This window comes from Barbus barbus (assembly GCF_936440315.1).
Source record: "Barbus barbus genome assembly, chromosome: 8".
In the NCBI taxonomy this organism is placed as follows: Eukaryota; Metazoa; Chordata; class Actinopteri; order Cypriniformes; family Cyprinidae; genus Barbus; species Barbus barbus.
Genome location: NC_136736.1, coordinates 6,203,904 through 6,216,289, shown reverse-complemented (window position 1 = coordinate 6,216,289; position 12,386 = coordinate 6,203,904). Strand labels below are relative to the sequence as shown.

Here is a 12,386-nt window from a genome sequence, read left to right as displayed (position 1 = left end):
TAATGTCAATTAACGTTACAGTGCATTAGAAAAACCCACTCATCACCTAAACTGCAGGTATCAGCCCAGCGCTGCATCTGAACTCTAGTAACCCCGATAATCGCACGACAATGACGGCCAAGCAGGTCGGGAATGACACATGGCAACCGAGACATAAACACCACTAATCTTCAGCGATCCTAAAGCCATTCGCATGCAAACGACTGCTGAATGAACACGATAAATATCTTAAACATCTTACGATAAAAATCTTAAACGGGTGCTCCATGCGCTGTCAAACCGCCTTGCATTGGTTACTAAACAGTGAGCTTTGTGAAGTGCCCCAAACACGCTGTGCCTATAAACCAGCCACTGCAGTAACGTTGCAGTAACCAAAACACAAATGCAAAATAATAAAATACACAGAGAAAACACTGGGTTACGCAGTGGACGCATGTAACCGCAAGTCAACGTTAATAAGAGCATTATTAATCGGGTTAGGAGTACAGTCATCATCTAGAGCGCGCGGCGGTAGGTTGCATGCGCGTGCATTAGCGTTACCTGCTTAAATGTCATCAGTGGATCTGCGTGGAGGATTCGTGCTTTTCCGCTTAATGCGATGCAATATGATAATGCTGTCGGAAACTGGTATCTAAGCCTCTGGGCTGCTGCTCAGATGCGTCGTTATCCATCCACGCACAACACACACACATTGCATCTAGTCGTGAGACTTCCTGTCCGATTAGCTCCCCTCTTCGACTGGAAACAATGGCGGTTAGTAGTTCCATCTCTCTCAGGCTGCTGACCTCGTCAATAAAGTCAATCTGGAGAATTAAACACATTTGTAAGTGTTTTAGACTTTCAGTTAGTCTTCTTTAAAATTAACTTTACCTCAAAGACGGTGCAGAACTTGCATTATACCTTGGATAAAAGGTAGGATAGATTTCCTGCACATGCATTTGCACAGAGATCATATTATAAAATATATCAATAGCTAACTGTAAATCTTGACGTGGATTAATTAATTAAATATGTACACTGTCATGACAAAGTTTAAAGGTGCAGTAAGCGGTTTCTGAGAAACCATATTGATATCTGAAATCACCACGACAAACACTCCCTGCCTAAAATAACCCTCATCTTGATAGCTCCGCCCCCAAATTAACTAATAGGCTATGCAACACTGGTAACTCCTCCATAACGTGTAGACACGCCCCTTACTGGTGATTGGCTAAAAGTGTGTTTTGGTGCTCAGTCCAATCCACTTTCAACAGCGAAATCACTTACTGCACCTTTAAGGCTGCATTGATGCTACATTTCATTTTGACAGAACTAAAAGCAGCATCAGGGCTGTAAAATTACTCATTTTTAATATTCAAATTGCGAATATATGCACTTTAAAATTAATTAAATATATACAATATGACTAAGTTATGACAAAAACAATGTCTGAGGCTGCATTGATGCTGCTTCATTTCATTTAAATGACAAATTTACATTGCAGTGGTGGCACTGAAGCGCTTCTGAAGTGGCATTTAGGTGTCTTTACATAGACTGTGTAATGCTGCTCAGAGGTGGCATAAATGCATTTACACAGCAATTACATCTATACTAGGGGCTGAGGTGGCTCAGAGCAGACATAATTTCTGGCTTTTAAGCTGTATTATGTGTTTACAATGAATTCTGAGCTGGCACAGAGCAGTCTTAACTTGACTATGCAAAGACACCTTTGAAGTTTGAAGCTGCTACCAAAGTAGTGTCAGAGCTGCAATACTTTAGGATGGCTTTTTTGTCTGCATTGTCTTTACACAGGATTTTGAGCGAGCAGCCTTAACCTGACACAGAAATGGTAAAAAGCATTTGTTTTTCTTAACACCCTAAGAAACATACACACAACATTTAATATAATACGTTGTTTTTCTTTATTGCATTATAACATACATACATTATAAATGTGGATTTGTACACTACAATCTTTGTTACATATTATAAAATATTCAGAATATGAAAACAAAGCACTAAAAACTTTACCATACATTAACTTTTTTATTGTCTTTTCTGACCCCATTCAGAACGGAAAACCAAAGAAAGAACAACAACAACAACAAAAACTATTTCTGATACAAAATGAATCGTGAAGCACTGACATGTCACTATTAGAACTGTTAAGAGCGAGACATATTTACAGAGAAGTAGAATGATGCCTCCTATTGTTGCCCTGGCAACATGTCATCCTGCCCATTATGATGTCATTGAAATTCATATTTGGCGTTCTGTAAGAAGGACACATTTTCAAGTGTATTCTCATGTACTCTTGCCATAGAATCTTCTATTAAACAGTACTGTTGTGGACAAGAGTACATTACAGCAAGCACAGTGGTTTGAAACACTCATTTTACAGATGAAATAACGATTCACACTGAGAGGCCAAGACACGATGACTCATTTCTGTCAGATTCCATCATTTTCTAAAGATGTTTCATCCTCGGAAACTATCCTGTCTCGCACCTCAGTCTATTATGTGAAAATGAAATAATAAAACCTACACTTACTTCAAGAGTCAGAGTTATGGAAGTCGCAACTAACGTGAAGAATAGCTGGATTTTTTTGAGCACTAGTACGCCTGAAATGCTTTTGTACATGATGTAAGGCGTTCAATGCCTTGTAATGGAAGGCAGCTAATTATACAAAACTCTGTGAACTACAGATGACGACATATACATTGATGACAAATAGGTCCAAGCGATTAAACCGTATCATATGGAGTCAGGACATCAGATTTAAAAAAAAGAACGGCATTAAGGGACCTAGTATACTAAAGATCGCTTTGTTTATGGCCTAAATAATGGTAGAGGAATAGTTTTTCTCAGACAACAGAAGCTCCGTCCACTAGAAGGAGCTCAATGTCATTTGGTCATCTTTGATCCACAGTCTTACAATAGACAGCACATAATTTCCACAGACCGATATACAATTTACAAACATAATGTATACAGAACAAACAAAAAATGTAGTTCATCCCAAAAGTTCTTGAGCACACTTCCCTCAGGGAATGCACTAGACATCACTGTGATAAAGAATATTTGGACAGAGTGAGATGCATCTTCCTTTTTCTGACAGGGTTTCTTATATCAGGAAACCCTTGTTGTTTAATTAATAGTAAACACAAGTGTGCTTTCATTGTTAGCATGAAAGTGATAAAGAATAATGAAATTTAGAAGAAGTGGCTATTTTGCACTAAACTAAACCTGTTTAGTGGCACTTCAGCAAGTGCCACATTAGAAACTGGTACCAGTACAGTTCATTCGGAGACAGTAATGTCATGATCATCTGTACCAGCTCACTGTTTTTATTCATAAAGACTAGACTTGGCTTTTCTTATTTTACTTCCCTCCCCCATATATCCCTTCACACCCTCATATTCCTTCCGAGAACACAAATACTCGCACACACACAGTACAACCATCCATTAGTCATTCTCACATACACATACACAATATACAAGTACACATAAGAAGTTAACAGCTCGGTAACTAATGAGAAGCTGAAGCACATGCCCCTCAGAGCAATGCTGACCCCTGATTAGTCCTGCACATGGCCATGTTTTTTTCCTAAGCAAAATAAGATGAAAAGCTAGTGGTTGGGATGAGTGAAGAATCTCATGAAAGAACATGCCTCAGTCATATTTTTCCCCAAAATAAAAAGAAATGGCAGATTTATACAATTACGACTTTAAATTAAAAAAGAGCTTTGAAAGTCACAGCTAACATGAAGAGAAACTGGATTTTATTTTATTTTTTTGAGCACTATTTTGGCCTGAATTGCTGTCTAAAGTTAGCAATTTTTTTAACAATCATTATTTTTAAATAATTTTTTAATAACAGTTAAATATATCATTACGGTAATGCAAAAAATATATTTAAATTATTATTAATAATTATAATCATTACACTTATAAAAAACTTAATGCTTGCTTTTATTGTGCTTTTTTTGCTTAACCAATAAATTATCATTTATATGTAAACAATTATTGTATTACAAAAAAATGTGTGTAGTTGGACAAAAATAATTAAACAATTGGATAAAAATAACATTGCATAAAAATCAATGTAACAAATCTTTAAAAAAAAAAGATACTGGTCCTAAAATAGGCTTTGTTTCTTCAAACTATTTTTCTGTATTTCTGTCTTTCATGTTCCTTCTCCTTTTTTCTTTTGATTTTGGGGTTAAATGTGATTTTGTGAGATTCACTTAGAAGGAATTTTGAATGTTTAAAATACAAATGCAACTGAGAAATGATCAGAGGATGAAACGATGGCTAAAAGAAATGTGACTAGTTTTGGAAGAGCATTAGTTAGGTGTTAAATAGAAATTAAAAGTAAAACAAAAATACTTCCATAAGTGACCCTGGACCACAAAACCAGTCATAAGTGTCAATTTTTCTAAATTGAAATTTCTACATCATCTGAAAGCTGAATAAATAATCTTTCCATTGATGTATGGTTTATTAGGATAGGACAATGTTTGGCTGAGATACAACTATTTAAAAAAATCTGGAATCTGAGGGTGCAAAAAAAATCTAAATACTGAGAAAATTGCCTTTAAAGTTGTCCAAATGAAGTTCTTAGCTATGCATATTACTAATCAAAAATTAAGTTTTGATATATTCACGGTAGGAAATTCACTAAATATCTTCATGGAACATGATCTTTACTTAATATCCTAATGATTTTTGGCATAAAATAAAAATGGATAATTTTGACCCATACAATGTATTTTTGGCTATTGTTACTTAAGACTGGTTTTGTGGTCCAGGGTCACATATAACTGCAGAGTGTCATGGAGAATGGATCAAACAGAGATATAAACAGACATATGACACAAAGGAAGATGTTGCCTGATCAATCTCCTTATGAACTGAACAAAGGAGAACAAGTCTGATGAAATATATAACTCATCTGCCTTTTATTATCTTTCATAGCATTGCAACCAGAAGGCACCATGTTCTCTGACACAGTGAGAGAGAAGCAGGCGCAGGTTCCCAGACTAGCACACATACACATCTACTGTTAATCAAGGCATTTTAAGAAGTTCCCCTTCAGACTTCATACAAGGCTTTTCCTTTTAAGATATGAAAATACTATCAAATAAAAAGTTAAAACTACTTTTAAAGTTTCTTCTGCTTGTACAAACAAGTAGATTATCAATGCAAATACAATCAGTTCAAAGCAAATGAGATGATAATGTTAGTTAAATTGACAAACAAACATGAAGTGAAATGCTCGAACTTCCGCATTTATAAATGCACAATGTAAAATAAAATCAATGGAATGAGAATTAAATCATATACACGTGAGCAAGGCCAAAAATTATTACAGTATATCTCACCAAAAACATCAACAAGTCACAAAATACAGCAGCGCATCTCTTCAATAAAATCTCCCTTTTTGGAAGAATATAGTCACAAAAAATAAACAATAAAATACACATATTAGACACAAGTTGGACTCTCACACAAAGTAGTGCTTTGGGTCTGTAATACACATTTAACAACTTGTTCATTTTTGAGCTTGGCTACAACATATCTTTTCCAGATACAGGTATCTTACAAGAACCGCAGAGAGCAAAGCTTTCTGGGTAAATCTCACAAAGTCAAATCTATACTAAACTCCCAAATCAAAATATGAATATATTTTGCATAAAGAAAATTATGTTAAGGACCAACCTTGTTTGCATTGTGACAAATAATCACATTTTATCAATTAAAAAAAAAACTTGTCTTAAATATAATACAGCAATTAAATGTCTGGCGAGAATGATTCAAAAGAAATCTATATAGAAAATAATAATAATAATAATAAATAGAAAATAATATACATATATAATAGGCCAGTCAAATCGATTAATCACAATTAATCACATCCAAAATAAGTTTTTGTTTACATAAAGTGTGTGTAATGTGTATATTTATAATATAAATCATATATAAATGAAATATATAGATATATATATAGATAGATATACACACACACGTAAATATTTCTTAAATATTTACGTGTGTATGTTTGTGTACATATATACACATAGATACACACATTACACGCACAAACTTATTTTGAATGCAATTAATCGCGATTAATCGATTCGACAGCCTTAATATATAATTAAAATTACTAAAATATACTCAAATATATCTAATTAAAAAATAAGGTATAAAGATGATAATTATAAACATTGCAGTGAGCAACAGAGAACTGGGGGAAAAGAATACAATAAAAAAAAAAATAGCGTAATGCACAAAACCCTAATGGTCCTAATAATATCCTCCTTTTTCCTTTATGCAATAAAAATCTTATTTTGATCTTTTGAATCAAGGCCGAAATTACTCAGGCATTTCTTGACAGTTTTTGTGAGACTCAGCCATCTAGGTTTTGTTTTCTGAGTTTGTTGCTGAACTGCTCAAAATCATAGAGCGTAGAAAGCGTCACACCTAGATATTAATATCATTTTTTAAATTTTGGTCCTCACTAGATCAATGGCAGTTTAGTTACATAACTGACCTGGTCTGGAAATGTCAGTGACTGGGCGTTATGTGCAGGATGAACCGGAGTTCTTGAGGAGCTTCGAGAGAAAGAGAGAGAGACAGAGATGGTGAAGATGCACAAAATAGTGTGAATGAGAGAGGCTGATCATCTCTCTTCCCTTCTCTTTTCTCTGCGTTACACTCTCTCGGAGCGCGACGGCTCTCTCCCTCTCGCTTGTTTGGCTGTACCCTGCTGAATCTCTGGAAATGGAACTGTTGTGCTCTGGCTGAGATTCTAAGGCAATGTCACATTACATATCAAAATGTACAACATCTATACATTGTGCAGTTGTGAGCGGAGGGTGAGATGTGTGGATGAGATGTGGCGTGTGGCGGCTCTATAGAACAGTGGCCTCCATCACTATGGCTGGATCCTCTATGTCAGCTTTACTCTGGATCATCCGTAACTCCAGCTGGGCCGGGCTGGGTCTTCTACCAGGACCTGCCATCTCTGAAAATACACGAGAGATCATTCATTTACACTACTGCTTACGGTTTAGGATCGGTAAGATCTTTTAATGTTTTTGAAAGACGTCTCTTATTCTCACCAAAACCACCATTTATTTGATCAAAAATACAGTCAAATATGTAACATTGTGAAATATTATTACAATTTTTTTCTGTTTTCTATTTTAATATTTAAAAAAATGTAATTTATTCCCGTTATGGCAAAGCTGAATTTTCAGCATAATTACTCCAGTCTTCAGGGTCACATTTTCCTTCGGAAATCATTCTAATATGATTATTTACTGCTTAAGAAACTTGTGAGTGTGCAGTGTTGAAAATAGTGCTTAATATTTTTGTGGAAACTGTAATTTATATATCTAAAAAAAAAAAAAAAAAAAAAAAAAAAAAAAAAAAAAAAAACACATACATATATTTTCTCCCCCAAGACCTTTAATGAATGCAAAGTTTAAATTTTTTGGTTATTTTTTGTAACATTATAAATGTCTTTACTCTCACTTTTGATCAATTTAATGCTTCCTTGCTTAATAAAAGTATTAATTTCTTTACCAAAAAAAAAAAAATCTTACTGACCCCAAATTTTTGAACTGTAGTGTTTATACGTAAACAGTGAATACGTAAATATCCTATGATTGGGATTTTAACATTTTAATTAGTTCAAAATATTGAATATAATTGCATATAAGTATATAAAAGTACTTTGTAGTAATTTCTCCCCAATTTTTGAATGTTTAATGGGGTTTGTTACTTTATACTGATGCAAGATACCTGAAAAACTTCCAAGCACTCATTTGTATTTTTGTGCTTTTTTTATTTTTGACTCAAAATATTACTTGGGGGGGGTAACACTTCATTTTATGGTCTCTTAACTTGCTTATTAGCATGCATATTACTAGAATATTATCCAGTTATTAGCACTAATTAAGCACATATTAATGCCTTATTCTACATGACCTTATTCTACATCCCTAATCCTACCTAATACCTAAACTTAACAACTACCTTACTAACTATTAATAAGCAGCAAATTAGGAATTTATTGAGTCAAAAGTCATCGTTAATAGCGAATAAGTGTTCCCTATTCTAAAGTGTTACCAAAAATGTTTACTTAAAAGGATAGGTCACCTAAAAATGAATGTTCTGTCAGTATTTATTCACCTTCTTTCTTCTGTTGAACATAAAAGATGATATTTTGAAGAATGTGGGTAACCAAACAGTTGATGGACCCTACTGACTTCCATATTATGGAAAAAAAAACTATGGAAGTGAATGGGGACCAGCAGTTTGGTTACACACATTCTTCAAAATATCTTCTTTTATGTTCAACAGAAGAAAGAAATTCATAAAGATCAACTTGAGGTAAATGACAGAATTTTTAATGTCAGTACTTGTAGGCCTCATGCCAAGTTTTCATGTTTATATTGTTTAATCTTTTAAATAAATAGAATAAATAAGAATGTTTAGTATAATACTAGCTTTTGCTGTTGATATCGCCTGATGCTGAAAGTGTATTGACAACCCTACAACATGCATGTAAAATAAACAGCTTTTGGTTGTTGTTTTACCATGGGCAAAAGATATAGTCCTCTGAATGACATGGTGCATAACAGAGAAGGTCTTCTCACATGCCATCTGCGAAGAACAGAGAGAAAGGGACTTGATCAGCATTTTCTTACTATGCTGCATGATCACTGTGATGCGTTTCTGACACACTGATTTAATATATGCTGTACCTTCAGGTCTGTTGGGTAATGGTGAGTCCAGGCCAGCAGCATAGCAGCAAACAGATCACCGGTCCCCACAAACACTGCATCCACCTTCGGCACCTCTATTCGGATCCGCTGGGTCGTCCTTGTACCGTCAGGCATCACTGCATAAACATGCTTATTTTATTCTTCATTCTCTTCACAAGAACTTATCATACATGAACCAACCCTGATCTTTAACCACTAGGCTACACAATCCCATGCAGGTGGTTCAAACAAATTAACAAAAATATCTGAATTCATATGCATTCCTGCAAGCTCTCCTAATTGCAAATTTTGTCATTGATCAAATCTGCAGACAGTGATATTATCTTCCACTGTTCAGCAGTTTGACATGTTTTCAAATTCATGACAAAGCAGTTTTGAGTTGCACAGGAAGTGCACACACTTACAAATGCGCTGACTGCCAAAAGACACCAGGAATCTGTCTCCAAGACGAGGGGGCAGATCAGAGCTGGTGATGACCACGGTGTCTGGACCCATCTTATGCAGCAGGTCCATCACCTGAACACACACACACACACACACACAGTCAGAGACCTCGGCCAGGTGCTAGTAACATGTAAACAGCAATGTGCTTGGTTTCAATGTTCAAATGATGTTTCCAAAAATACAGACAACAGTCTTTAAAGGGTTCACAAAAAAAGGTGTAATAATAATAATAATAATAATAATAACAACAACAACAACAACAACCTCACATTACAGTAGTAATAATAATATTAGAAGATAAAATAATAAGAATAATGATTTTAAACTACTACTACTATTATTTATCTTTTAGTATATTATTAGATAATATTAAGATAAGAACAACAACTTTAAAATATAATGTTTATATTTTATTATTGTTCTTATATATGGTTATTATTGTTCTTATATTTCTTATTATCAATAATAATAACAATAATCATTATTATTTACATTACTATAATAATAAAATATATAATATATATCATGATAATTAGATAATATAAGATGTGTGTGTGTATATATATATATATATATATATAAGATAATAAAACAATTATTGACAATAATTATTACTTTATTACAACAATAAATATACATTTTTTATTGCTCTCATTGGTAATAACATTTAGAATTAATAATAATAATTATATATATTTTTTAAATAGTTTGTATTATTACTAATTTAATATTAGATAATAACAACAACAATGATATTAATACAGTAATACATAATATATAATAAAATAATATATAAAACAATACTTTATAAGACATACAAATAAAACGTTTTTATTACTTATTAATATTATTATTATTATTATTATTATTATTATTACACATAATAAATGTTTATTTTTATTACTCATTGATTCAAACATTTGATTATTATTAATGATAATAATAATTATTATTATTATTAGCAATATTTTTAATTATTACTAATTTAATATTAGATAATAACATTAATAATAATAATTATTATAATAATATAGTAAGAAATAATATTTATGAAAATAAAATATATGATAATACATAAAGTAATACAAAAATATTTTTTTATAATAATGATAAAATTTGAAAGGGGGGGGGGGGTATCATATAATTTATATTCAAACATTTATTTCTGCTTCCCATTTTTAAAGGCTATCATGAGGGCCATTTCTCATATATGTATTCAAACTCACCTCAACAGCATCTTTCTCTGTGCTGATATTCTTCCCTGTCAACAACCTGGAATAGAGAACATGGACTTAGAAGCATTGATGGCACATCAGTATGATGTGAACAGCTGTTAGGCACTGAAGATTCATGTGTCAATCTACTGCGGACCACTAGAGGGAACTACAATATCACTCTTCTGTCAGTAATCTTACTAAAGCAGGTGAGGGGCTAGAGGTTTGACATTTGCAGCACAGAAACAGCCAATCACAAAATAACACACACACAGCTGTTAAGAGGAGGTATTGTACTCACTCAGCCTCAAACTGGTTGGGCGTGATGATATCGGCCACAGGCACCACTTTATTCTTGTACACGGGATGGAGATTCTGAGGAACATACTGCAAAAACAAAGAATACTATGAGAAATAAATGTCACATTTTCCAAATTCTGTTTTCTGTATAATGAACAGAATGGGACAGAAGGCAAAAAAGAAAAGAAAATCAGAATGAGAGGAACAAGAACACAAGCAAACTTACCATTGAACCATGGTCACCTAAGACAGGGTCACAAACTGAGAAAAACACAGTAAAACAAGTTATACTTTAATATACAAGATTAATGTACACTAGGGTTCAAACGTTTGGGCTCGCAAAGACAAAGTTTTTCATGTTTTTGAAAGAAGTCTCTTATGCTCACCAAGGCTGCATTTATTTGATAAAACAAAATCAACAATATCAAGAAATTGTACTATTTTAAATATCCATTTGAACATATTTTCAAAATGTAATTTATTCCTGTGATGCAAAGCTGAATTTCCAGCATCATTACTCCAGTCTTCAGTGTCACATGATCCTTCAGAAATCATTCTAATATGCTGATTTGATGCTCAAGAAACATTTCCTTGTGCTGCTTTATTTTTGTGGAAACCGTGATACGTTTTGATTCTTTGATCAACAGTAAAGTTAAAAATAGCATTAATTTGAAATAGAAATTGTAACATTATAAATGTTTGTAACATTATAAATGTCTTCGCTGTCATTTTTGATCAGCATAACGCATCCTGGCTGAATAAAAGTATTCATTTCTTTACAAAAAAAAAAATCTTACCAACCCCCAACTTTTTAATGGTATTGTATAAACATGCTTGTAAAAGCAATTTATAATGTAGAAAATCTATACACCTTTTATGTTAAGATAGGATGAAAAACACTCACCATATACAAGGTTAGGATTGGCCCTCTTCAGCTCTTGAACAATGTCAACCACCATCTCCAGAAACGATGTATCTCTAGTGTAACCTGCAGAAATGGGAAGAGCAGAGCTTTGATCAATCCTTTTTCTTACCAACTACTATATACTGAAATATACTGACCACTCAGCACAAGCACGAAGGCACAAAGAGTGACAGGTCAATCTCTTTCTTTGTGCCTGACAATTTTTAAACTCTTAAGGTGGATGCAATTTTTTTATGATACAGACCACCTGTGGTTATTACTACAATACAGTGAAATACAATACACCTTGTTATGCGTGTATTAAATAGATAGACTTGGAACTCAAAGACATCAAAGCATGCACTGTATCAAAGGAAGTGACATAAATATCCTAATTTATTTGGGCTGGGACAGCTCTGAAAGTTCCAGGGCCACTCTCCAGCTTCTGGTCATGTGGTGGCTCTGTCCCTCCAGTCAGGTAAATAACTCCTATGTGTGATTCATCTGACCTTCACTGCTTTCAAGATGTCATAGTGTGTGTGTCACACACACTGAATTGCACTGCGACAACACAAGCCACTAGTAAGAGAGGCATGCAGGAGGGTCCAGCAGCAGTTCAAAGACCGACTTTACAATAGTGCCCTAGAAACAGAGCCTAGGCACTAGGACATGGTCAATATACAGAATGAGTGCTCTGAAAACAAAGCACTGATAACCACCAAAATCAACTCGTTGTGTAATGC

At 33.7% G+C, this 12,386-nt stretch overlaps 1 protein-coding gene across 3 annotated transcripts in view; it reads right to left on the bottom strand.

Annotated features, from left to right (window-relative positions):
- The window catches only part of LOC306873429 (1-acyl-sn-glycerol-3-phosphate acyltransferase gamma-like), a 42,243-nt gene that overhangs the window by 18,997 nt on the left and 10,860 nt on the right, over positions 1-12,386 (bottom strand). The window contains exons 4-12 of one of the 3 annotated variants that reach the window (XM_079422704.1): positions 11,644-11,727; positions 10,966-11,000; positions 10,741-10,826; positions 10,452-10,497; positions 9,186-9,297; positions 8,761-8,897; positions 8,593-8,659; positions 6,540-7,013; positions 541-803 (exon numbers count right to left, since the gene is read on the bottom strand). In XM_079422704.1, coding sequence (XP_079278830.1) covers positions 6,901-7,013; positions 8,593-8,659; positions 8,761-8,897; positions 9,186-9,297; positions 10,452-10,497; positions 10,741-10,826; positions 10,966-11,000; positions 11,644-11,727 — 680 coding nt within the window. In that variant the 3' untranslated portion in view covers positions 541-803; positions 6,540-6,900. Of the gene's footprint in view, positions 1-540; positions 804-870; positions 1,143-6,539; positions 7,014-8,592; positions 8,660-8,760; positions 8,898-9,185; positions 9,298-10,451; positions 10,498-10,740; positions 10,827-10,965; positions 11,001-11,643; positions 11,728-12,386 lie in introns of those variants that run through there. The other 2 variants (XM_079422701.1, XM_079422700.1) reach the window with 2 other exon arrangements.